The sequence below is a fragment of the Coffea eugenioides genome, chromosome 11, assembly GCF_003713205.1.
Source record: "Coffea eugenioides isolate CCC68of chromosome 11, Ceug_1.0, whole genome shotgun sequence".
Classification (NCBI taxonomy): domain Eukaryota; kingdom Viridiplantae; phylum Streptophyta; class Magnoliopsida; order Gentianales; family Rubiaceae; genus Coffea; species Coffea eugenioides.
In genome coordinates this window covers 40,016,240-40,042,633 of record NC_040045.1, presented here as the reverse complement: position 1 = coordinate 40,042,633, position 26,394 = coordinate 40,016,240, and the positions used below count along the sequence as shown (strand labels likewise).

The window sequence follows — 26,394 nt, the reverse complement described above, 5'->3', positions numbered from 1 at the left end:
TTGAATTGCCTATTGCCTCCTAAGAGATGCTTGCTTTGCATAAGAAGTCTCCAATTTCTACATTTCACCGTAATGACCACTGCATATAACAGTGATAAACCATCCTTCAATAGTTTCTGCTTTCTTTTTTGACATGTACGAAAACAAATGTCCCAGTCTCGACTTCATAGTGCCATCAACCATGACCAGTAAGTACGAGTCAAACAAGGTGATTTCACTGTTGTAAGCAGCATTAACCTAATTAATTACAGCTGAAAAACTGTTCGTTGAGATGAAGATTTACCTTCTTCCCAGCAGAAGACGCAGCAAAAAGAAATAAATAAAAGCATGCCGGACCTCAAAATACATTAATATTAGAAGGTCAGAAATTCTTAATCAAGAGATGAAAATCAAAGTGCAGAGACCACAATGTAAGATCACTGCACAGAGCCTCTTATGTGCAACAACCGACTCAAGAAATGACACCACTAAATAGAAAGTGATGCACAACCTACTTTTCATGTAATGGGTACGAGTACATATGCCCTCTCAAATGTGTGGATATGTTTCCCTTTCCACCACCGCCTCAACTTGGTAAATGAATTTTTTTGATGCCCTGTCATATCGTGCGAGGTGGTACACAAATTAATCACAAGATCTCTTGAAAATGGTTGATATGGAAGATCTTTGCTCGGATTAAAGTTACCACGAACCGTAATCTAAAGTTTGCCCATGGACCACAATTTAAAGCAAACTTTGTTTGTAGGAAGCGAAAAGCATCTTCCTATCAAATATCATGCAAAATGATAGATATGCGTTCAAAACTCCACTGTCCTGCATAACATCCGTCACTGAAGAAAGTTGGTATGGATAATAGATGAAGAAGTAGATGATGAATCTAGTATTCAGTACCACAAAGGGCAACATCTTGAAAGACCTAATCGACTAGGGATAAAGAAGAGCTGTCACTCTGATACGTCTTTTTCCGGATAAACGACAAAGACGAAACTGGTTGGTAAGCTTCCCCTCTTCTTTTTCCTTACCCTTTCTTATTCTTCAGGTGCTTAACATAAGCACAATTGACCAATACATAGGTCACAATTCCCTGCAAGCCAAAAAAGACCAGACAAAATCACTGTTAAAAAAGGTTAATCATTATTAAATATGAAAGCCTGCTAATCACAATAATTAAAATAAAAATATACATACCGCCATTGTTGGAATATAGTGGAGTATATAAGTAAGCTTCACTATTCCTACAGTGACAAATGGAAGGGGCAGCCCCATTTGCAAATAGAACCAAACTGCTAAAAGTATGAAACAAGTCGTAACCTGAAATCCAAAGAGATGATATAAGTGATATACAAAGGTCCAAGCCCAACATGTCTTACCCATAACCCTACCTTCCATAATGAAGACCAAATATACAATCCGATTCCCAAAAGGCCTTAGGAATCTAAGGTCATAGTAGGTAGGTGTACGCAAGCTAGGGAGGGCAGAGAGGGCAGGAGCCCCCCAAAACTTTTTAAAAGCCAGTTTTAAGTATATCTATTTATAATAACTTAACAAAATTTCACTCATTTTGTCCCTATAGATAGATGTTAGTATCAATTAATTAACCACTACCTTTAACACTCGTCTTTATAACTTTACTAAAGTTATACCAACCTCTTGCTCTATTGACTAAGGTATTACATCAGTAACAAGACAAACTACCATTGTTTTAGAGAGCTTTGTTTCTATGACCTCCAAAATCCATTACTCCGAGGCATGTCTTATTATTATTTTTTTAGAGATTTTTTTATTATGTTTTCAATCTTTAGGTATTAATGACTTAAACAATTATTTCTATAAATTTTTAACAAAATTTCACTAATCTTGTCCCTCTAAATGTGATTTATCAATTGATTAATCATCTTCTTTGACATTCCTCTTTAAATCGTTCCTAAGGCATACCAGCCTCTTGCCCTACTAAGGTAAATACATCAATAAAAGAAAAAATCAAATAGTCATTGTATAAACACAATCTGAAATATTATTGTACCGGACTTTTGTTTCTATGATCTCCCAAATCCTTTACTCCGAGGCAAGTTTTACTATTATTTTTTAGAAATATTTTATTATATTTTCAATCTTCAAGTATTAATTTCTTAAACAACTATTCCTTTTTTGTAAGAATTTTTTTCTTATTCTAATTCATTATTTTTCTTACCATCTAAATTTGAAGGGATTTATATTTGTGAACTTTTACTATATTTTCTTATTTCAACACCGAATCAAACTTTTTTTTTACTCGAATTCTAAAATAATTTTTGCAAAAAAGCAAAATTGCTTGTAATTTTTTACAACTTTGTCTCATGTTATTAAAGCATTAGAATGCTAGTTAGAGTACTTTAATTTTGACAGCATAGAAAATAAATTACATAACCATAAAAAGGCCATAAAAATACAAATGAGAATAAAGGCAAGATACTTACCATGTGTGTTACAAAATCCTCCAATTTTGGCAATACAAATTCGTAAATCTTAGTTGTCCGATCCAGCTCGGTTTCACCTTCAAAAGGGTGACATGTACATAAACCGTATTTAAAAAAAAATATGATTGTTATTATTAATATCGATACTATATACTATTTACCAGTCTACATCTCCAGAAGGGTTCCAATCATAATATGACATGCGTCATTTTTTTAAAGGATTTTGAATTATTTTATTCTTTAATTAATTCAATTAATGTTATCTATCGGTTATTAGTTTGTTTGGTTCAAATGTTTATCCCTATATTCCAGGGAGAAAAATATTTTGTTAAGCTAACTTATCAATTTAATGAAAAAAAAACTTATCAATAAATTTTCCTAGATAAAAATGTTTTTATCCTCAGGTGCAAATGACAAATGGCATATGTTGTCATTTGAAAAATGTTTTTCTATATAAGATATTCTAAATTTAAACAAATAACATAATAAACTTGTAAACATCAATGCATAGTCTTATAAATGTAAACGTGATAAATTTTTTTTCCTCAACCCTTTTATATAAATAAGGAGTTGTACTAATTATCTTATTATAAAGTGATTAAACAAGGACATCATGCTTTTAAATTATACAAAAACAATCAGTTTCACTATTGCAAATATATTTTGTATATCTTATTTTTTCATGAAAATTAATTTCTTTTCAAAGTGATTGCTTCCAATTCTACAAAAATAACATTAATATTTACATATCTATATCTACACTATATACTATTCACCTATTCAAAGCTTATAGAAGCTTTCCTTGCTAGTTTTATAGAGTTCACAATTATTTTTAATTTCTTCTAAAATTTAGTCCATACCATGTAATTTATCTTTTCAAATCACGAAGAATTCTACAAAATCCACTATAGTTTCTATTGTCTACCACATTCATTACCACTTTAAAATTTAAAAAACAAATAAAACGCTATCAAATTCTTTTTCTACATATTACCACACTACAAAGAGTTGTACAAAATACAAAAATTAAATTGCAAATTGCTAAATACTTTATTCCAAAATTATTATTATTTTTTTGTTTTGCTCAAAAAATTTTGAATTATTTTAACTATTTGTAATTCCCTAGCACAGGATATAATGCTAGTTATTATGTTGAAGCAGTTTACACCAGCAAATTTAGACGTACCAGACGGTGAGGAGTTCCCTGAGTCACAAGGTGGACAAGAGCTTCCTGAATTGGGGATAGTTAGAGCACTACGACCACGAATGACATACAGAGAACGGCGGGAGGTGGATTTAATCCAAGTACGAGGCATCGGCAGGGTGGTGGATTTAATCCAAGTACGGTAATTGGATGCCTTCCTCCTCAAAGCAAGAGGAGGAGGAGATGGAGCAACAGGAAGATATTGAAGCTGCAGACCCTGCATGGGGAGGGTTGAACCACTCGAACGGAAGAAGTGACAGACGGATGGGATTAGACGCAATGGCTTCTGCGTGAAGGACTGTTGAGAAATATATAGACCCTAGAGCATGGTGTCGCAGATTTTCAACACATACAGAATAAGAGCCGAAGAGCTCTTTAACTCTGAAGTACTTTTTGGTTTTCGTCGGCCCTCGTGAGTTGCTCGTGATTTTTAAAGGCCATCAGATTTAAGGAGTTGGACACGTGTTTCTTTCTTTCTTCTCCCCACTCTCCATTTCTTCCTCCTTTTTCCTTTGTTTCCTTTCAACTCTAAACCGCAGCCGCAGCTAGGCAGAATTCCAACAAAAAATTCTCTCATATCCCTCCACGCCGCAACTCCAGCCCACTTATACCCTCTCCTCTAAAAAGAAGTTGTCAATCCCCTCTTCTCTCCTTCTCCGATCAACTGCAAAGCTAAAGTTTCCTTGATTCTCGCTTAAATTTTAGAAATTTTTTGGGCAATTCTTCTCCATTTCCCACAAAAAGAAAAACATGATTTCAAACAGATATCCATGGCCATGATGTAAGCATTTCCATCTCTCTTTCTCTTTTCCCTCTCATTATTATCATTAATGGCTCATTCCTGCTCTGAAGTATCTATGTTTTATTTGCTTAGATTAATGCGTTTAATCGCTATTGGTGCCCTAATTTGAAACTACTCTTGGGTTAGACATAAATCTGGGAATTTGTAAGATACTTAAATATGTTTCGTTGCTTAAGTTGCAACTGAAGTGGAGTAAGTGTTAAATATCTTAGATTTCACGGGGAGCATCTGGATTTTGCTCTTGCGTTGGGAAATTACTAGCTGGGATACTGATGTGAGGAATCTGTTTCTGCATGAATTGTTATGTCAGAGTGAGTTATATGGTCTACATAGTTTTCAGCTTATGGTTTTAGTTGCTTATTTCTTGTTGCATGCGAATGTTTTGCTCTGGTATTTTATGTGTTTGTTGGGGTTTGTGTAAGTTTGATTCATTGAGTTACTTGGAGGTTGTGGAATGTCTTGGTGCAAGTGTGACAGCGCAGCTTAGTTTTACTCCTAATTCTTTTAAGTTCCTTTTGAGGTGTAAATAATTAAGTTTTGTGACTAGACACAGGCTGACTTAAAGGTTGCAGATTTTCATGGTTTAGGTAACAATCAGTTTATGCCTTTTGGTGGAAAGCAAAAGCTTCGTCATTTTTATTTCTATAAGAGATGAATGATGCCAGGATTGTGAAATTTGTTGATATCGTCTTTCGGTTCTCCATGAAGTTTATTAGTCTCCCCATGATGGACTACGAAATGACTAAAATGCTGAATTATAGAATGAAAACCGGAAGTGATGAATATCTTGGTAAAGGTAGCTAGAAATTCAGACTCGGTATCAGTGTCCCTAGCATCCCCAGCATCTACATTGATATCTTGATTAAGGATACTAAGTGATTTTAGGATGATTCTCATACTCCTTGCAATGTTGTTAAAGGATGTAGCTTTGCTAATAACTGATAACGTATCTCAGGTTTTGCAGTAATTAACATTTGCCAGAGAGTGCTGTTGTTTAAATTTGCAAATTTGATCAGTCAAGATAGTATTGTTGTGTGATAGAGTCTCAATTTTGTTTTGAGTTTTATTTAGGTTATTGTTTATAGTGTGTGTTCTTTATTGTAACCTAACCCTGCTGGCATACCTATCCCTGCATTTGCCAATTTACCTAGGTTTGGCATCATGGGCTTGGTGACAAACTATTTGGGGATGGGACCTAAGGCAAGCACAAAACGATGAAGTCAGCTGTTGCAGTTTCAACAAACAATTCCTGGAAGTGGTAAAGATATCACTCACTCTTTTGTTTTGTGGGTTAAAAGCTCTACACTCTATTGCTTTCTTTTGTAGTGTAGGGGTGCATCAACGCTTGTATGTTTTAGTTGCTATTTTCCTTGGGGGAACTTGGAGATTTCTTTAATGTCTTGAGAAAATGGAGGTTTACTGCTGATGTTTGATTAGACAAGGAATAGGGAGGTGAAATTTTAACTTACCTTGATACTGGTTTTAGGTCTTACTATGTTACAGTCTGTGGTTCTTATTTTTGTTTTTTTGTTTTTATGTGAGGTTACTCATGGTCTCTACATTACAAAACGGTGTGATATTTCAAATCAAATAAGCTGGTGCTATGTTGTGTGAATTGTTTATGAATGTGAACAATTGATGATTATATGTGGAAATGAGGAACTTTCTGCAGTGGAATTTGGTGGGACATTTGCATGATCTGGGTAGGCAACGGATTGAGGAGTATCCATATCAGCTTTTTACATTTTATCTTGTTGCAGAATACTTAATGATGAGATTCTTCTGATTATTATCACTCCAATTGAGTTAGGCGGTAGTACAAGCATGGTTGTATTATCAGGTTTCTTTGTGAATGGTTAGTCAATGGTGCCAATATGAGATGTCGTTAGAGAAGAAGAAGCAAGATGTTAGTTACCTTTCAATTTTATTCATCTCTTCAAATCAACTAAAGTTGAATTAACGTGGACTTTGTGAGTAGTATTATGAATCACATCAATTGATATCTCACAGGCTAACAAATAGTTGCTACTTTCTTTGTATGACTGACCCACTCGCTGTCTCTCTCATTAGGTGTTAGATCCTGTGGATAAATTCTCAGAGAATGAAGCATCTGGTGTAAACGGAGTTTGAATGTCGATGCTTAGAAATTCTCTGTTATAATCCTCTTGCTTGTTTTTAAGGTGACCTGTACTGATTCATGAGATCAATTGCATGTTGTGTCATGCACCATACTTAAATATGCTTCTGTCAATACTCTCAGCGCTCAGCAGTGGCAATTGATAATTGATGTAGTTGGTGTGTATAGAACAGAATAGGTTACTTAAAAAAATCTATTAGATTTACAATTTATAGCACTGTATGGCTTTGTACAAACACATGCATGTGGTTTCAGCTGCTAGAGTTGATTGTTCTGAGGGCATCCCTATATTGTACAATATTTTTGATCAAGATCTTTTTCACACGTTTTCTTTCCATTAGGTGGTAAATTACTAGCCCTGATGTTAGGTGAAGGTGATTTTCCTTTTTCCTCCCTTAAGGACACAGCATGCTCCAAGTCTTATAGGTTATTAGTATTTTTTGTTATCCTAGATGAATGAAATGTAAGGATAGTATTCTATAAGCAAGGCAGGCTAAAACTTGCTTACTATAATGGCAAATGTAAGTGTACAGCAATCATTTTTGACAACTGCACCTCTTGCATTCTTTTGTTCGTTTATTTTTTTTTCTATAAATGAAATGGAATCTAATCATGGGATGTTTGAGAAATCAATGAAATCATCTTAATGTTAACAAGCAGCAACATATTTTCCATTTTATCCTTGGAAGTTGACTTTAAAAGTAACAAATAGCATTTGTACCTGGAACATTTCGTTTTTTGTTGTTAGTTCACATGTCAATTTACAGAGACCTGTATCAGTTTAGCAAATATCCAAAGCATCATTGTGTTCCTAATGGATATAATCAAATGTACTCATTGCAATACATTAGACTAAAGTTTTACAAATTTGGCAAATGACGGGGAAAGAAAGAGGGGTAGCTGCCATTATTTAACTACTTTTCTAGATGTACAGATATGTGTTTCATACTGCTTTGTTTTTCTTTTTTCTTTTTGTTAGGTGTACATTGGATAGATTGAAGATTACATCTGCAAGTTGGCAAAGAGAGGAACAACAACATCTCAGAATGGTGTACTATTTTGTGTGACTTGAGGTATGGCATAGTGTAAAATTGTCACTTGTTGGAAAAACAAAACCAACATCATCTTCATTGTTGCATTTCTATTCTTATTGTTAAAACTTTTATAATAACATAGGGATTTTTTTGAGCCGGCAGAACTTGCACATGAGATTCTTCTGCACCATCAAGTAAGCAAGAAGCTCTCTCCCAATTGGAAATAGTATGCCTTCTCATCCCCTCTCCCCTCCCCCCTCCGGGTCCTCCGTCTTTTTTTTTGGCAAGCTGTTTCAAGATCAAATTAGGCTTGTTTTAGTTGAGTAGTTTGTTTGATGATTGTACATTCTTTTGAGTTGTGTCTTTGTTTTGTGCTGAGGTGCCAGTTTACGGTCTAGGACTTACTTCTAATTGTCTCAAGTGTTGAAAATTTTTCATGATTCTCTAAATATCTTTCTGTTATTTGGTGGAGAAAATGTGACATAGGTTGTCAGTTTTTAAGTAGGTTTTTTTTACAACCTTAGCACATTATGAGGCCATAGTGTTCCCTGTCACTGTTTGGTAGGCTATATTTATATATTTGTCAAAAAAAGATAATTTAATCTGTTTAAATTCCCTCATTAGCCTTTTTGATGTACATTTTATGGAGGTTTTCTCATTTTCTGTTCTGGACTCATGAAGATTGGCCACCATAGGCAATCATTTGGAAATACTTGATGATGATCTCTTGCTCTCGTGTCAAGTAAAGATTTTTGGATATTTTATACTTCTACTCATTCTGGACATATAAACATTGAGATCTCAAGACAACACTTAATTAGACTAATAAGTTGCAGTGATTCAATTGTTTTTCTAATGTCCTGATTTTTGGTTTGTCTGGTGATTCTTCTCCTGAATCTTCTTATGTCATTTCTGTTATTTGTTTAGCTGCAGGATGCTCCTTTGAGTAAAGACTCGTGTGACGAGTTTCATGTTGATGCCTGTGGTGCTCAGTTACAATTCTTGATAAATTGTTATTTTTCCTTTTCTTTGTTTTTATCTATTTCACTGATTAATTTGTGATTGACAAGCTAGCCTTGCTTTGCAGTTTCTGCTGAATTATACAACTGCCCCTAAAATTCTTCTTTTTTACTCAGTAAAAAGTTCTTGTCTTTTTTCCTTCTTTTATGATTTGTTTTTCTTCTTGCCAAGGATTCCTTTTTTTTTTTTTGCCTTTTACAAATGGTTTTTCTCTCGTCTCGTGTGGTGGTTCTTTTGGGGTGTTTTCCTGCCTGCATTGGTTAAGTTGTTTTCCAGTTTTGAATTTCTTTTGGCTTTTCTCTTGTGCCTCAAGTGGTTGAGTTGTTTTTCCAGTTTTGAAGTTCTTATCTTGTGCTTTGGGCTATTTGATGGGATTTTCTAATATCAGCACCATAGCTCTTCAGGAGCAATCTTAATCTGTTTCCATCATGAGTAATAATTTTTCCTGTCTCAGTATACAATTGATGAAGCCTCGTTGAATGAGGCTTCCTATCCTTCAAGGGACTCATGAGCAGCATATTTGTTTCATCTCTCATTAGAAGTGTATTTTTAGGAGTTGAATGCCCTATACTTGATCTCCTCCTCTTTCCACCATTGTCAAGCTTGAGATAAACACCGTTATCATGAATCCCATGGCTAAAATTTTTTAACTACCTGAACACCCCGAATCACCCTTAACTCACCTAATGAACTCCTTTTTCATACACCTTCAGTCTACTGTCTTCCATGGCCCTTAATCCATGCGTATTTTTAAACATGCAGTCCTGAAACTTAGTGGCAAAAGCTTTATTTCTTAGTGACATAGGTCATGTTTTCTTTTTTTCTTATAGGACATTTCAGCTACTGTTTTTGATTCAATTGAATCCCAGGATGACATGACAATTAAATTATATCATGGCATTTGCAGTTGGGAAATAAACATCAAGGATAAATGTTTTCAAGAAGGGTGACGTTCATATTTGTATTAACAATCTGATTCATGAGAATTAGATGCTTGTCTTGCGAAACAAATGGAAATTTGAGCTATGCCTCTATGCCTTTCTACGCTTCACAGTCAAATATTTTGATGACATGGACGCTCTCTTTGACTATGCTACCAAGCACTAAACTGGTTGCTTATGCCTCAAGGTAATAGCTTTGACTTGGAATGTGCATTCCTTGGTTGCTATACTGATAATCACTCATGTTTATGCCTTTTTTTAATATTTGTAGACTGCATTCACGAGCAGGCCAGCTTGTCTAGACTTGATGAGAAGACACTATACTAACAAACTAGCCTAACAAATAGTCTAATTCCAAATTCTAAACCCAAGCAATTCCATCATCATAGTCATAAATTTGCTTCCCAAAACATGCATTCAATTCTAAAGATTTGTTCCATCCTTTAGAAATATTCTTACCATATGGTTTTATGGAATGGTCAAACTCACAATCAGCTGTTCCTATGTTTGCATAATCTTCAACATAGAATGCCATGGTTTGATTTCATATAAGTGGCTCAACTCCTGCTACATGAGTTTTAGGCATGGATGGGTTTAATCAAGTTTAAGAAGCGGAAGGCATCATTATGACTATAGACATCTTCAAGAAATTCATTTTGCCAAAAATCAAAATTCTATTACAATTAATCACACCCTAATTTCAAACCCAATACTCACACCTTCTCAAAACAAAATAATCTAGCCTACCATCAAATCTCCGAACATATTAATATTTTAAATACAAAGAAGAAACTCTATTTCCATAACGAAACCATAACCAACAATTGTCAAGTATAAAAAGAAATATAAATGTACTTATTAACATCTTAAAAAGTTTTTTGAATGGATGATAGACAAATAAATAAATTTACCAATTTCAATCCCTCTTCCTCTTCTGGCCAATGATTGTATTATTTATTTTATTATTATTTTGTGCCTCGTCATCTCCTTTTAATTTGACCATGAAATCGGATTTTATTTCAACGATCAAATCTAGTCCCTCAATTAAACTTGTAATTTGGCAATTCCAAAGAGAAGAAAGGAGAAATAAGAATATATAGTCGAGTTTGAGGGATTACTTGTGGTGTGATTGGCTTAGTTATAGGCAATGGTTGGTGGTAATTTGAGAGCGAGTTATAGGAGAAAAAGGTTGATGGATGAGAATGGAGTGACAGTAAATAAAAGAGAATCGTCATTAGCTGCAACTTGTAAACAGGATAGGCCAAAAAGTCATGTTTCTTTTTCTTTTTTTAATCTCATTTCATTATACTGTGAATTATTTATTAAGTAAAGGTCATTATAGCCATTTTATTGTGACGAGGAAGGTCAATGTAATTTATAAAACTTGAAGGGAGCCGAGATGTTTGTGAAATTATCCTTTACAAAAATGACAAAAATAGAATTTGAATAAAGGTTTACAATATGTATTAATGTCTGATGATCAATTATTAACACACTTAAAACACACCTAACTTAATACACAATCAAAATTAATGTAACCCTGCATTGGTATCTGTTGGCCAAACCCAAAAAGTTTATATTGTTGGGAAGATTAGTCCAAAACAAAGGCGAGTAAAAAAGAAAAATGAAAGAAAGAAAAGTGCAAAAGGCTGATAACGCCATCCGGTATTAGGCCTTGTTTGTTACAGACTTGAATCTTTGCTGAGAGTATCATTTCTTCCACAAAATTGACTCGAAAAAAGGAGTGCAATTCGCACAAAAAAAAAAGAGCGTAATTCTTGTTACGCAAACGTTGTACTTTCGAGTTTGTTACTTAACTAAGGCTCTCCTAGGTTGGTGACCCCGGCACCTTGCAAGAAAAGGTTATGTCAATATGAATTGTTTTATGCTTAAGAATTGCTTTCATTTTAAAAACGGTATTCAATGTTTTGTTTTCAATTGATTGAAGCACAATATCAAATTACAGGAATATGATATCCAGTTCTGTGTTTATGTGAGTTGCGATACCTGTATCTTTGTAAACAGGTAGAAGCCTAGTGAAAAAGAACTGCCCAAAGTCAGTTATGCACCACTCATTCGATGAAATGCTTAACTCATACTGGGTATTCGTTGTTGTTCAAAGTTTCCATTTTGATTATTTTGTCCAGCAAACTAGCTGTTCTTGGGATGTACCAGTCGTTAACCATTTCTCAAAGCTTTTTCTTTTGTTTTTTATCAAAATTTTTCAATTTTTTTGTGTCCTTAAGACTCAACTTGATTGGAATGAGGACACCTTCCGCTGGGTCAAGCATAGAATGTTTAATGGCCTGAAATTGCACAGACCCACTTAAGTAGACAGAAAAAGGATTGTAAATGTTAATAAAGAAAAAGAAAATAAAGCAATGGCTGCATATGAGCATAAGCTGTGTGACTAACTGATGTTTTTGTTTTTTTATCTTTCAGTCAGATAGGCGTTTTGGAACCCTTAAGTTGCTCTGGTGGAATATGAGGCTAAGGCAATTTCTTGGTAAATTATGTCTCCGAAGAGTGATTTTGTGTAGAATGTACAGTTCAAGAGAATCCTTGCAGGATAGTTCAGATATGGTAAAAAGGGTATGTAAGATTATGATGTCTTGCCCGAAACTTGGGCTTGATACTGAGCTTGACCAGAATGGGATAAGGGTTTCCCCTGAAATTGCTGAGGAAGTACTCAAGAGATTTGAAAATGCTGGAGTGCTGGCTTACCGTTTCTTTGACTGGGCAGGCAAGCAGCGTAATTATGAGCATAGTGTTAAAGCATACCACACCATGATTGAGGCTTTAGCTAAGATAAGGCAGTATCAGTTGATGTGGGATCTTGTGAATGCAATGAGAAGTAAGAAAATGCTTAATATTGAGACATTTTGTATCATTATGAGGAAGTATGCTAGGGCAAAGAAGGTGGAGGAGGCGGTGTACACCTTTAATATGATGAAAAAATATGATGTGCCTCCAAATCTAGCAGCATTCAATGGCTTATTGAGCGCTTTATGCAAATCAAAAAATGTGAGAAAGGCTCAGGAAATTTTTGATAACATGAAAGGTCAATTTGTTCCTGACTCAAAGACTTATAGCATATTGCTTGAGGGATGGGGAAGAGCTCCCAATCTGCCCAAGGCAAGGGAAATTTACAGAGAAATGGTGGAGGCAGGCTGTGATCCTGACATTGTGACTTATGGGATTATGGTTGATATCCTGTGCAAAGCAGGTAGGGTTGATGAAGCGGTTGAAATAGTTAAGGAGATGGAATTCAGTGGTTGTAGGCCAACATCATTTATATACAGTGTTTTGGTTCATACATATGGTATAGACAATCGGATTGAAGATGCTGTAGATACCTTCCTTGAAATGGAAAGTAGTGGAGTGGAGGCTGATGTAGCTGTCTATAACGCCTTAATTAGTGCTTTCTGCAAAGTTGACAAGTTTCAGAATGCTTACAGGGTTTTGGATGAGATGGAGGGCAAAAAGGTGACTCCCAATTCAAGAACTTGCAACATCATCTTAAACAGTTTGATTGGCTGTGGGGAGACTGATGAAACTCTTAAAGTTTTTCGTCGGATGATTAAAATTTGTGAGCCAGATGCAGACACTTATACAGTGATGATAAAGATGTTCTGCGATAGGGATGAGCTTGAGAGGGCTTTCAAGGTATGGAAGTACATGAAAAAGAAAAGGTTCGTTCCTAGCCTGCATACCATATCAGCCCTTATCAATGGATTATGTGACAAGGCGGATGCCTCTAGGGCTTGTGTCTTAATGGAAGAGATGATAGAGAATGGAATTCGTCCAGGAAGAGTGACTTTTGGCAAGTTAAGAAATCTGCTTCTGAAGGAAGGGAGAGAAGATGTACTTGAATTTCTTCAGGAAAAAATGAACCTTTTGGTTAAGGAGCCTTTATGTGATTGAGAATCAGGAGTTCTGTGGGACAGTTAATTAAGATGAAGAATCAAGAACCCAGATTCATGCAGTTTGAAAATTTACAATGCCGAGCGTTGGAAAAGACACCTGTTACCTGTTTAAGCAAGTGCTGCATTTAACCGGTAATCTATTATTTTCCAGGATTCTTATAATTTGAATCTCTCACTGATCATTGAACTGTCTTGTTTCATTGTCGTGACCCTCTTTCAACCTCACCTGTCTAAATCCAACAAATGATTTTTTTTTTTTGCCTTAAAGCAAGTATTTTGAGCATTTGTTAATGTGATTGCAACACATGATCTGCCATCCATTCTCCTTTTGTTGAGTATTATATCTAACAAACTTTTCTTGCCATTTCATCTTATCTGTAGCTATGGCTATGAGACTAGTTAAGAGTTGGTCTGGCAGGTTTCTGGTAGGAAAAGGTATCTTTTTTATGCTGTACTTATTATATTGCGGATTCAGGAATATTTAGGTATTCTGAAGTTTACATTTTTCCAGGTTCTTGCCTTCCAAATGTTCCAGAAGTTGCAATTTAGGCATTTGCCGGAAACTGTAGTTCGCACCACGGTTTGGACCGAAATTTGAGTTCCATGAAGCAAATACTGTAAGATACTTGTATAAAAACAGTTTTGAGAGCCGCTTTTAGCACTGCATATGGAATGCATTGGTTGGCAAAAAAATGAATACGTAGACAACCATGCAGACTTTAAACTACAAAATAGGGATTAAAACTTCTTGATTTAGATATCATTTTGGAAAATGAAATACCTAGTGGTATTTTCTGATTCCTATTAATAAATGAAAATTTTATAATTTAGGTAACTTAAATTATATTTTGGGAAAACAAGGAAGAAAAGTTTGAAAATTGAGTCAAGTACTCGAACTAGGTCATTGTTTTGTCGAATTTTGATGATTTTGATTGATTTTTTACCAAATTAATTTTGTACTATTAACCAACTCGAAAAGAAAGTCGTTTTACATTCGATTAGGAGGGTCTCATCCAAGTTTAACAACACTGATGCAATCACCAAACAGCTAAGTACGGCCCAAGGTTTTACAAATGGACCGAACTGATTCACAAATGCAATTCACAAACAAACTAAAGCAATCATTGAACAACTAAATGGGGCGAAAGATTTCCGAACAACTAACAGTTAAGGGCAAAAACAGAAATCAACACATTACCAAAGCATCAAAAGGTGTGCAAAGTGCTTAGAACATACACCTTAATGATCTCCAAATCACAGAAATAGCCGAATAGGTAGACGAATGATGGGCCTTGGTGTTGAAGCCACAACGACTCTTATAGTAGTATATGTAGGAAATGAAACAATTTACAACATTGATTTTAAAAACAATAACATTTTTTAAAAATAGTTAAAAATAACATTTTTGGTGTTTTAAAGATAAGGCTAATATTTGAAATGTTGCTGTTTGTTGAAATATGCAAACAATAAACACACATGTGGATTATTCTTTCCGACATTAACAGTGTATACACTGTCAGCGTTGGATGAATGATAATTATGTAAATTTTAAATTTTAAATTCAATTTTTGTACATGTGTCATGGATCTAACGGTGATAGTATATAAGATTTATTCATACATATATATATATATATATATTATTTTTGCGTAATTCTTCAAACAAAATAAGAGACACACAAAACCTAGACGTTGCTAAACGGCCCTTTAGAAATTGATTTTTTTTTATATCTATGTACAAGGGTTTGTTTGTGATTTTTGTACCAATTTTATTGAAAAACTAAAGAAGTAGATTTTCCAACTTCTGATTAATTTTATTTTGAAAAAGAAAAGCATGTTAATAATGTTTTTTTTGTTATGTATAACAATTATACATAGATGTAGTTACAAACCTATTAACACTTTGCATCATTTTTGTGCTCATTCTAAGATAAGAGTAAATTCCTTTTTGAAAAAAAAAACTCAAGAATATAAGTATGTTCCATTCGTGGGAACCAGGAAGCTTCTTGACGTCTATTCATTTCATGAAGACACAAAGAAAAAAGAAAGGAAAGCAAGAAGCATATAAAACTTAAACTAGATTTACCTTTTTTATTTCCTTTACCCCTTTTTGGTATTAAACCAACTCCTTTGTCTCTTTCATAATATTTTTAATTACTTCTGTTAACTCCTTTTTTATTATACTTATATTATTGTAAATCATAATAATAATTTCCTTTTGTTGGTTGGAAAACCATTTCAATATGTAATCGACTTTTCTATTAGATAAAGGGAGAATTGAACGTCTAGAGGGACCAACAAGTCCCTCCCTATTATAGTAGTGGTAGAATAAAAAGTGGACTAAGATCAAAGTCCAATGTATTTCAAGTTTCCTTGACTTTGCTATCTTTAGGCATGAGCAAGTCAAGGAGAATCCAAGCACAAAATAATTTGTGCCACACAAAGCAAATCAAACTACAATCTATTCGCCACTAATTACATTCCCATCTGCCTTCCTGGGCACCATCTCCCTCCCATTGGCTTTTCAATGGCGAATAATTCAGCATTTGCCATTGTTGCCATCATCCTCCTCCTCTCCTTCAATGCCAATGCCTCAGACGATCAAGAACCCGATGAAGGAGGGCGCAGAAAGACCATATTTGAATCAATCCGTGATTTCTTTTTCCCAACAATAGAGATTACAATAGCCAATGATGGTGACAAGACGGTGTATTACATGTGCAAGTTGTCAAAAAACGATACGGGTTTGCATGAACTGAGGAAAGGAGAAAGATTCATATACAATTTCACACAAATCGCTTTCCCAATGAGATGGTGTTATTTGTACATCAATGACAGAGTGAATGGATTCTTTTGGTCGTATAACGTTAGATTGAGATGTACCAAATGTTTTTGGAGCATCACAGATTATCCCAACTTGTACAGAAGCGATCGGACCAGATGGGAGCGTCAGAGTTTGTTTATGCCGGCCGACTTCAACATCTCTAACTATCATATAAATCACACTTGAGGCATCCAAAGGCTTTGGCATGGGAGGAGTACTTCGGAGAGAAGAAGGGCATGATGCATTAGAAAACTTGATCAATCATCAAGGATCTGATCTATTAGTGCTTAGATGGTGAAATGTGCTTTCATCAAATTTCAGTTTTCAAATATGATTTGGTATGTGAAAATAACATGTATGAACTTCTTGTTAATTGACTCTGTGAAGGTAGAAATACATCTACAGGCTATGGCTAGTTAAATACTTAGCATGATCCCTTTGCATTTCATGGTTCATTTGCATGATTAGTTCTAATTTGCCATGCATATTGTTTTACCTTTTATTTCTCGTCCTTACTTTTCAATTTTTTTTTTGTACTTTGAGCTAGGGATGATGCTTTTGAGTTCCTTTCCTTCAAAAGCAGCCAATGATGTTTATTTACACGGGGTGAATCCCCGGATAAAAAAGCATTACAGATTGAAAAGTCCGTTTACATAAAATAAGAGTGTGGTGCTGTTGCAGGAATGCAGAAGATTAGGAAATTAGTGGCTTAGCCAACAATGATATGAAAAACAATAGGAAAACAAACAAATTGTGTGTTGTCATCTTAATTAATATGTTCTCCAAGAAGAAGTTCATTACGAGAGAGCAAAGATACCCATATCCCTGAGATTTACAATAGTATTGAAAGATATCCTCCACGAACAGATCAAGGCTTCAAGGTTAAACTGGCTCCCTTCAATCGTCTAAACTAAGTAGCTATTTAGCAAATTTTTCTTTCTAATTTTAAATCGAACCTCGAATACATCTTTTACTGTACATAATTGTGTGCATCAATAGCAACATCGAAAATACTTGGACTAAACAAGGGAAGAAAACAAGGGAACAACTGGGCAGTCGCATGCTAGCACGGGTACCGCGGTAGCCAAACTAAACACAATAAATGTTAATGCCATAGGTGGCTCTCAGAAACTAAATTCAATCAAAGTCATTAAACTCAAAGAATCAGTACTGCTGCAGCTGTCGTCGTCTTCGAGTACAGATCAACCATGTCATGTTCCAATCATGCATTGCCAAAACATTTCCATATACATTCACCTTCCACTTAAACAAAGTACACTTTACTCAATACTGCCAGAAACCAGCAAAACCTCACCCAAAAAAAAAAAAAAAGAAAAACAACTGGACCCCATGAGTTCCCCTCACCGACACCTTTCCTCTCTCCTAAATTCCTGATAAATTATCGTCATCAAGCCTTATTATTTCAGTTTCCTCAAGCCAGCAGGCTGCACTGGTTATTTTTTCCACGAATCCATCCAAAAAGCAAACCATATACTATAACGCCCACCCACCGAGCCGAAACAAGGGAAAAAAAAGGCATCCCACCTAAAAAGAAAAGTTTCCGTATTCCAAAACGCAAAACCTGTAGCCCCACAAACAATTCCCTTCACCCCAAAAAAAAAAAGAAGTTTGTGCAATTATACATACATTACACTTCTAAAGAAAGCAAAAAAAGAAAAGAAGTTCCAGTTATTGAGGACTGTGCGTTGCTTCTTGTTCGTGAGAAATTAGTAGGAGATAACAGCTGAAAAAAATGGGAGTTTCCATCCCCATTTTGGTAATTATAACATCTCTTCACCTCATAGCCTTCGTTCTCGCTATCGGAGCTGAACGGCGTCGAAGCACGGTAACCCCTTTACCCCATTTCCAAAAATAGCATCTGGGTTCTCTTTGTTTTATGGAAACTCAGTTAAAGTTCTAATTTTTTTTTCCTGGCTTTTAATGGTCGATAAGGCTAATGTTATGCCGGATAAGTACGATGAAACGACCTACTGCGTGTACGGTACGGATGCTTCGACCGTCTACGGGTTATCGGCGTTTGGGTTGCTGTTAATTAGTCAAACGGTGCTTAACGGCGTTACTAAGTGCTTGTGTTTTGGGAAAGGGATGATGGGTGGACGGTCTACTACTTGTGCTGTTTTCTTCTTCATCTTTTCTTGGTAATGATCCCTGGTTTATTTTTTTTTCCAATTTACTATCATGTCCTTGTCTTCTGCTTTGGATTTACTACGTTTGCCACTGGGAGAGTGGAGCATTGTTGATTCCAGCGAGTCTATGAGTTGGAGTTGGGCCCCACCTCCCTGTTGGCTGGTGATAGTTGGTTGGTAGAATAATTCTCAACACTAACTATTCCAGTAATGATCTGCACAGCTGCATGTGAAATATTTTTACTTGCAATAATTGGAGTTTGGCTGTTGGTTTTTTAAATTCTTAATCAGGCAGGATGGGCTAGGAGATAATTTGTCATTGTGGTGGGGTCAAATTCTCTGTTGGGATAAACTTGTGACATCATTTAGCATTTAGGTTCTGTTTCTAGCGGATAATTGTATGCAGTTTTGCTTAGAGCATTTTGTATGTGATGTTTTGAATATGTGTACAATACCTATATGGTAGAATTCATGCATCAACTGGCATAGAAATTGCAAATCTTCTGGTAGGGTATGTATTGTTTTCTCATTCCACAATCGGCCATAAGATTATTTTGAGCAAAGGTTTCATCAAATCAACATGCCCTTACTTGGAACTGAAGAAGTTTGGGAACTGTCCTGTTATGCGTTCCATGTCATGACATGTTTTTCATTGCTACAGAAAATTAATGGTTCCATCTATTCAAATTTTGCACATGTCACGTATGGTTTGAAATGCATGTGGAATTTCAGCCGTTCCTTGTGATGGTTTGGTTTGATAATCAGGCTTTGTATGACATGCATTCCCGTAGGTGGTTGTAATTTTGCCCATCTGCTCCTTTCTTCTGTCAATGAGGGTGGTAGTTCGAGAACAGGGTTTCATCCATTCTTATACTTTCTAGTAGATAAATTTTGTGAATTTGGATGAAGCTGGATGTCTTTCAACGAAATTTGATCAGCATTGTTTGCTTCCTGATTCTTGCTCCCGTTGAAATCCCAACGTGTGTACCTTTCTTGGTTTAGTTTGAGATAAGATATCTGTAATAGGTAACCAAGTAATGTGGATAAAATTACGGGGCAAAAATAGTTAATGCATATTCAGAAGTTAGATCAGAGTGAGAAGATAAAATTCTAGAGATTCTTGTTGAGCTATTTCACTTTTTCCTGGTTTCTATGCATGTCCAAAAGTTTAAAGGTGGAATCTGAACCCTGTTTTCACATTTTGTGAAGATATTTTTTGGCGTTTCTTATCTGTCACCTATTTCCTAGAAATAAAAATTCTTATGACATTTATGATCTCAATTCTCTTGAAGTATACTTTGGATGGTTCCGCTGAACTTGTATAAACTAATTCCCTAAGGTTGCTTCATAATTTGACTGGTCAGATCCAGAAATTTCATGCTTTGATTAAGCATGATATATTGCTTCCTTTGTTATGCCATTCCCCTAGTTGTCTCTTGTTCTTTGGTTCTTCTTTTCCTTTGTTCTGGAGGGTAGAGATTCTTGTTTCTCCCCTTCTTCGTCATGTTTTTTGTGTTTTTGGATTCAATAAAGTTTCATTCAGTCAATAATTTCTGCAGGCCCGGCTAAGCCTTTTTTTTTTTTTTGGCACACCTGCAAAACAGAATTTGATCTTTGAAGCTCTTAATTTTGTTCAAAATGGAGCTGGCGAGAGCAGTTGCTGTTCTTTTCCATTGCCTTAGTGTTCTTTCTTTGCAGCTGCTTGGTTATCGTGTGATATTGCTGATTGAAATAACATGATTTTTCAAACTCTTGTTTCATTCAGTTCTTTCTTTCTTTCTCCTTATTATTTCATGAGGGCACCTCATAGTGACTACTACATTCTTCACTCCATAAATTCTTTGGATTAGCTAAGCGTGTCAACGTGTTTTATTGTTTTTCTTGCCCGTTAATAACTGAAAGAAATGGGCAGGGTAAGCTTTTTGGGAGCCGAAGCATGCTTACTGGCTGGCTCAGCTAGGAATGCTTACCATACTAAATACCGAGGCATATTTGGTGGTAATGACTTGTCCTGTGCTACCCTTCGCAAAGGTGTTTTTGCTGCTGGGGCTGCATTGACCTTGCTATCCATGATAGGCTCCATTTTCTACTACTGGTCTCACGCCAAGGCAGATACAGGTGGATGGGAAAAGCAAAACAGTGAAGGACTTGGAATGACAACATCCCATTATATGGAGAATCAACAGGAATTGAAGGTCTAATCATGGCTTGGTTGTAGTGCTTATGTATCAATAGTTTCTGGGGTATGTTTTTGATGAAAATTAGAAGGTCTGGAAAGGCCCTAAATGAGCTATGTATCTATAGTAAGTATCTATCTATAGGAAAAGGTTTGCACTTCAGAGGTTTTTCCTTTGTTTGATGTTAGTAGATAAAATGACTTCTTGTCAGCTGAACCTTACTCTGACATTGTCCTTAGAAATCAATTGCAGAATCATTTAAGAAAGCTCCGAGCAAAACACTAAAAATGGTTTTCTATTTTGAGCAAGAAAGAACACACCTACAACAATCCCAAAAATTAAATGACCATTTTGAGCAAGAAAGAAAGACACACCTACAAACCATCTCGAAAATTAGATGGCTCTTTATTGAAAATGATAATTGGTGTGGAGTGGCTTAGACCCGATCCATTTAACCTACGTAAACAAGAATGAGCTTTATTTAATTCGATGATGAAATTAAACTTTGTAAAATTTTTAGTCTTAATAAGGTTGACTTGGTATAATATTATGGAGCTCTGTATTAAAAATGATAATTGGTGTGGAGTGGTTTAGACTCGATCCACTTGACCTACGTAAACAAGAATGAGCTTTATTTAATTCGATGATGAAATTAAACTTTGTAAAATTTTTAGTCTTAATAAGGTTGACTTGGTATAATATTATGGAGAGATGTTAATTGCATTCTCTTATTTGTCAACGGCACTTCTCTTGACCTTTTTGACCATGTGAGTTAGTCAAATTCCCATTTTGCGTTGAATTTACAACTACCCCTTTTCAATGAAATTGTAACCCAAATGAAGAGTAAGAGCATTTTTTATCATTTTGCACGAGTAAAAAAAAGTTATAAGAAGTGATGTTAACAAATAATTAAGGGATCATTATTAAAATTTTCCTTATATTATGAATGTAATTTGATTTGTTATTGTTACTTAAAGCATTTTATATGCAGACTATTACGTACCAAATGGTATAACATGATTTTAAACTAGAAATTTGGGCGACTTTATATTTTTTTGTGAGTCGAGATGACAGTACAAGTTTATAATGCTCACTCAAATTTACATCGCATGCAACTTTTGTTGCAAAATTTTTAATCTGTCAATTATGGTTGACCATGTACCATCATGAAATCAGTATGTTTATATATGTTGATCATGTATCTCAATGTAATCTATAGACGCCTCTATCCTTCAATTACCACTTCACTAATAAAAAAAAAAAGAGCGTAAACAAAATAGTAGATAGAGTTAGCGTTAATTATTCAATCTTCATTACAATAAGCAAAGTAAAACATAGTCCAATGCAAGCACAACATGGTTGTACTGCGACAGCGCCCATTCCCATAATAACTATGACACCAAAGACTGATCACTCGCCACACAAGTTCCACAGTGATACAGAGATGATAGAACATAGGCTAGGTGGAATAGATAATGCAAAACATGACCATAATAGACTCAATATATATATATATATATATAACTAAGACCAGATGCTAAAAACAGAAATAATCAATGGACTCTTAGCATTGAGGAAATGGAGTGCCACAAGTGTTGGCCACCTTCCTGGCATTAGGAGAGCTGATGAACTTCTTGAGATTAGGGTTCCTCATGTAGCTGCATAAGCATGGCCTCTGTTCTTTTATCTTGGAACAGCAGATTGCAGTAGGTGAAGATGAAGATGTTATAGCGTTTGCACATGGGCTCAGCTGCAAAGGGTTGCAAGTCACTGCTTTTGCTTTCTCAATCCCTCCAAGAACCAAGAGAAGAACTGCAACGAATGCTAGGTACTTCATGATGTTTTTGATGATGAAGAATTGCTGGTTTGGGAGAGGGATTGGGAGATGGAGAGAGATGGATGAAGTGGGATTTGGCTGTTGCCTCAATTTATAGAGGAAGGAGATGGCTGAAAAGAGGTGGTGATATTGATAAAGTTTTCACCCCATACCTATGCTAAAACTTTAGGCTTAAACATTTCATGCTTTTAAAAAAGTTCATCACTGATTCACCATGCAACAATCATTAGTCATCCTTAAAATGAGAAAATTCTAATAGCAAGTAAGCACTTATTCTTTGATTCGTTTACGAGTTTTTTTTTTTTTAAGCGTTCATCATGTTATGTGTTTTCATAGATATCAATTTTTTTAAAAAAAAAAGGACATAAAATTATCTGTTTCTCAATTAATTATTCAGAATATGTCCAAGACTACTTTTTTTTATTATTAATTTATTTATTTTTGGGTTTGGACTTTTGAGGGGAAGGGGTTTCGGGCTGCAGTATGAAGATTATTATACCTAGCACTGCAAACAAATCGAGCAGATCGCGTAAAATTACAAATATATCCTTAATTTTAATTATTTATTAAGAAAAATATATTATTTTATTTATTTTTTTAAAAATAAAATAATTATTTTTTATTTTTTCGAGCTCGAAGTCAACTCGAATTTGAGTCGAACACGAGCTCGAGCTTTAGATTGACAGCTCGTCGAGTTCTAACTCGAGTTCGAGTTTGATAAAACTAATTCAAGACTCGATTCGATTAGATCAATATTCGACTCGATTTAGCTCGTTTGTAGCCCTAGTTATACCTCATAACTCATTTCTACTGATAAAATAAAAAAGCTAAAGCATTAACAGAGGAATTTGAATTTTAATTCCTTGACCCGCAAAAGAAATATAGAAGGAGCTCCTAGTTTTTTGTTTTTCGTTATTTTAAATACCAAAAAGTGACCCTAGTTAAATGTTACTTTTTGACTTGTCCTTGGGCTTTCTTGCTTGAAAATGGATACAAAATATGTTTTCTTGTCTCATGAGCAGTCAATTTTCCCTTTTGCACGCTCATTTTAGAATTAGGGGTGGGCGCGGGTCAGGTACCCGCCCCATTCACCATTTGGCTGACTCGACCCGCACCTTGCGGGTTAGCCATTTTCTGACCCTTACTCGCCCCGCATCTCAGCGGGTACCCGCTGAGATAGGGTCGGGTCAGCGGGTACCCGTTCCGTCCAATTTATCATTTAATTTTTTTAAAAAAAATGATTTATACCAATTTAATTTTATATTTTACACATTCATCTAAGATTTAATAACCTTTTTTTCTAAAAAAAGGTTTTCCACCAAGAAACAAGCATGTAAAGAGAATATAAGATAAAGGAAAAAAATTAAAAGAATTCAAAATCAATAAAAGTTTGAAATAAGTAGCACAATTTTTAATATATATGTTCCGCATTAATTAAACTTTTTTCTATAAAGATCATGACCTCTACAAATGAATCTTGTAAATAAACTATAGTATCTCATATTTGTAATGCAATTTGTTCAATAAAATTACTTATTTAGTTCTAATTTATTATTTTATAGTATGTGTATAAAAATAAAAATAAAAATAAAAAATATATATGTGGGGTGGATCGGGTACCCGCAGGTTTTTAATTATGTGATCCTAATCCACTCCGCATCTTAGCGGGTACCCGACTCTCTTTTGATCCGATCAAATAATAAAAATCGGATATCCTAATTTTCGGATCGGATCGGATCGGATCGGATATGACGGGTTTTCGGGTTAGTGGATAATTTTGCCCACCCCTATTTAGAATCTAGTTAACTTTGAGAGGGGAAAATAAGGAAAAAAAAAAGTAATACTAGATTGCACAATAAACATCTAATTTGGCAAACATGAAATTTGATTTTACCACAATGTTTCCCGGTAGATTATTTTGATTGGCTTCATAATGTCGTTTTACTTTTGTTTCCGACTACTTTATCATGTTTGATAAATTAATGTAGAAACTGACTTTCTAAAGTATTACGATTAACTTGAAACACAAATCATGTTGTACCAAAAAAGAAACCCTCATGCTATGAATAAATGAGAAAAGGATAGAGATATTCTTACTTGTTTCAACGTAATTAGACATTCACAGAGTATGATTAATTTGAAGAAAACTAGCCCTTTCTAAAGAAAAGAAAAAAAAAGAATATATATATAGCATTGAGAATTACATCCATTGATCCAAGCAAAAAAAAAAAAAAATCTATTACTTGTTCAAGCCAAAGTTTAAATCCAGTCCAGTTATAGGTAAATCAATTGCAACTTTTTTAAGTGCTGTCAATGATTGCTTCTTATTGGTAATCTTTCTAAGCATGCAGGCTAGCATATTTTCTCCACATTATTCTCTTCCAGGTACTCAGCCTCAACTCAACAGGTAATCATATTCTCAACCATTATTATTTTCCCCCACTACAGCTATACCCACAAGATGGAAATTAGTTTACCAACATATTTTCACAACTTTGTATTTTATTCAGAAACGAAAAGCTTTATAAACAAAAAGAAAGGGTCGATGTGAAATCGGTATAGGAAAAGTAAAAGTCTAATGCACTTAATTTGTCCTTTTAACTATTTGGCTCCCTCTTTTTTCCCCATCCTCCTCATTTATCTTTCTTTGTACAGCAAAATAAAGTGGTACTTAAAAGACAGTAAAATCATCGAAAATCAAAAGATTATCTGCTTTTCTCTTTAAGGCTTTAGGATAAAGAATTCACAAAGTCAAAAAGGGTGACTCTTTAAAGTGTCCTGCATTTTCACATTGTCCTTCATGAGATCATGATATTACCCCTCTATTATCCTGCATGATGGAGCTACATGACTAGTTCTTTGTCCAAGACTCCAAGCTCCAAATGGGGTCTCCCGACTTCAACTATACTGTCAAATTTGACACTGTAAACAATTGGAAATGCGATGCACTTTTAATTAGGCAAACCCTGTTCGTGAACAGAAATCATCATTAGAGATTGTACTACCACGAACAGGAATTAGCAGAAAAAAGACAGAATATAGGCAAAAGAAAAAAAAATGCAGTAGCATTCTATGTCCATAATAGTATTTATTTTGACCACAGGGCCCAAAATTATGGCCTGCAAATGAATGAAATGATGGCCTTCCAACCCTGAACTGAAGTTGTTTTGCCCTTTTCGGTGATGTGATGCAAGGGAGGCATGCTCGCTCCGCCATTTCAGATCACATGTGTAGTCTTTGCCTTGTCCAGTTGCCCTTTAAACTCCTGGTTCATGAAAAATTTATTACAATTATAATAGGACCTTCAATTTCTTGAACGTGAAGTCTTGAACATGATTGAAGTATTGCAAATGATGGGCTACAAAAACCACTTCTGTTACAGGAGTAGTTCCTTTAGCAGTACTTTAAGGTTGTGATAAATGGGATCTAGAGGAGTTGAACAAAGAACTGAAGCTTAGTGCAAAATTTACTTGCAACATCAGTCAATCCTGTGATGTTTTCGTCTTCTATCCCTAATGCAAGGTTCGAAACATTAGCATTATTTGTAATTCAACCAGTAGGAGGCAGGCACAATCAATGTATACGTTCATATTAGTGGATGGTGCAGTAGTGAATTTTCTGTGTAAATTTATCAAATCCTATTCATGAAAAAAAAAATTTTGAGTTTGCAATTATAATATACATATTAACCTTTCAAATCTTGGAGAAGTTAACCTCTCAATCTCTCAGTTTCCTGCAATGCCTGTGGCACTTTTTCTTCTTCATTTCTTATTAATTTTCTTTTTTGATCTACCGACACAGCTTAGGTCAAGGTACTTGCATGCCCACTTCTATTGCTTGAGCTCTTTCAGCGTATACATTTGTGCAATACAGGAGTTGTCAGAAGATTG

The 26,394-nt window shown here is 35.0% G+C and overlaps 4 protein-coding genes across 7 annotated transcripts; 2 read left to right on the top strand and 2 right to left on the bottom strand.

Annotated features, from left to right (window-relative positions):
- Positions 1 to 799: 799 nt before the first annotated feature.
- LOC113754443 lies at positions 800 to 3,971 on the bottom strand. The gene is made up of 4 exons (XM_027298853.1): positions 3,643 to 3,971; positions 2,457 to 2,533; positions 1,189 to 1,311; positions 800 to 1,084 (listed from the first exon to the last, which is right to left on the bottom strand). Exons 1-4 carry the CDS (start codon positions 3,881 to 3,883, stop codon positions 1,019 to 1,021), a joined length of 507 nt encoding a protein of 168 aa, XP_027154654.1. The 5' UTR covers positions 3,884 to 3,971; the 3' UTR covers positions 800 to 1,018.
- Positions 3,972 to 4,097: 126 nt separating this feature from the next.
- On the top strand, positions 4,098 to 14,186 carry LOC113753609 (pentatricopeptide repeat-containing protein At1g77360, mitochondrial). Of its 4 annotated transcripts, XM_027297804.1 has the most exons (9): positions 4,098 to 4,441; positions 5,614 to 5,720; positions 6,533 to 7,672; positions 7,776 to 7,859; positions 8,283 to 8,375; positions 9,561 to 9,781; positions 12,037 to 13,652; positions 13,902 to 13,955; positions 14,032 to 14,186. In XM_027297804.1, exon 7 carries the CDS (start codon positions 12,079 to 12,081, stop codon positions 13,516 to 13,518), a length of 1,440 nt encoding a protein of 479 aa, XP_027153605.1. In that variant the 5' UTR covers positions 4,098 to 4,441; positions 5,614 to 5,720; positions 6,533 to 7,672; positions 7,776 to 7,859; positions 8,283 to 8,375; positions 9,561 to 9,781; positions 12,037 to 12,078; the 3' UTR covers positions 13,519 to 13,652; positions 13,902 to 13,955; positions 14,032 to 14,186. The 4 variants fall into 4 exon arrangements, with proteins under 4 accessions (XP_027153605.1, XP_027153607.1, XP_027153604.1 ...); XM_027297806.1 differs by lacking the exon at positions 8,283 to 8,375 and having other exon boundaries at positions 7,796 to 7,827; XM_027297803.1 differs by lacking the exon at positions 8,283 to 8,375 and having other exon boundaries at positions 7,776 to 7,827.
- A 3,581-nt stretch (positions 14,187 to 17,767) lies between these two features.
- On the top strand, positions 17,768 to 20,909 carry LOC113753841. The gene is made up of 3 exons (XM_027298104.1): positions 17,768 to 18,189; positions 18,297 to 18,502; positions 20,403 to 20,909. Exons 1-3 carry the CDS (start codon positions 18,097 to 18,099, stop codon positions 20,689 to 20,691), a joined length of 588 nt encoding a protein of 195 aa, XP_027153905.1. The 5' UTR covers positions 17,768 to 18,096; the 3' UTR covers positions 20,692 to 20,909.
- A 1,047-nt stretch (positions 20,910 to 21,956) lies between these two features.
- On the bottom strand, positions 21,957 to 22,590 carry LOC113752920 (non-specific lipid-transfer protein 2-like). Its single transcript, XM_027296973.1, has one exon. The coding sequence runs from the start codon at positions 22,502 to 22,504 to the stop codon at positions 22,232 to 22,234; it is 273 nt and encodes a 90-aa protein (XP_027152774.1). The 5' UTR covers positions 22,505 to 22,590; the 3' UTR covers positions 21,957 to 22,231.
- Between the last annotated feature and the right edge of the window lie 3,804 nt (positions 22,591 to 26,394).

Coding starts and splice junctions, on each gene's coding strand:
- LOC113752920 (XM_027296973.1), bottom strand. CDS start 22,504: ATGAAGTACCTAGCATTCGTTGCAGTTCTTCTCTTGGTTCTTGGAGGG.
- LOC113754443 (XM_027298853.1), bottom strand. CDS start 3,883: ATGCAGGGTCTGCAGCTTCAATATCTTCCTGTTGCTCCATCTCCTCCT. Junction 2,534..3,642: donor AGGGAACTCCTCACCGTCTG/GTACGTCTAAAT, acceptor ACCCTTTTGAAG/GTGAAACCGAGCTGGATCGG. Junction 1,312..2,456: donor AGGATTTTGTAACACACATG/GTAAGTATCTTG, acceptor TTTGGATTTCAG/GTTACGACTTGTTTCATACT.
- LOC113753841 (XM_027298104.1), top strand. CDS start 18,097: ATGGGAGTTTCCATCCCCATTTTGGTAATTATAACATCTCTTCACCTC. Junction 18,190..18,296: donor CTGAACGGCGTCGAAGCACG/GTAACCCCTTTA, acceptor ATGGTCGATAAG/GCTAATGTTATGCCGGATAA. Junction 18,503..20,402: donor TTCTTCTTCATCTTTTCTTG/GTAATGATCCCT, acceptor AGAAATGGGCAG/GGTAAGCTTTTTGGGAGCCG.
- LOC113753609 (XM_027297805.1), top strand. CDS start 12,079: ATGAGGCTAAGGCAATTTCTTGGTAAATTATGTCTCCGAAGAGTGATT.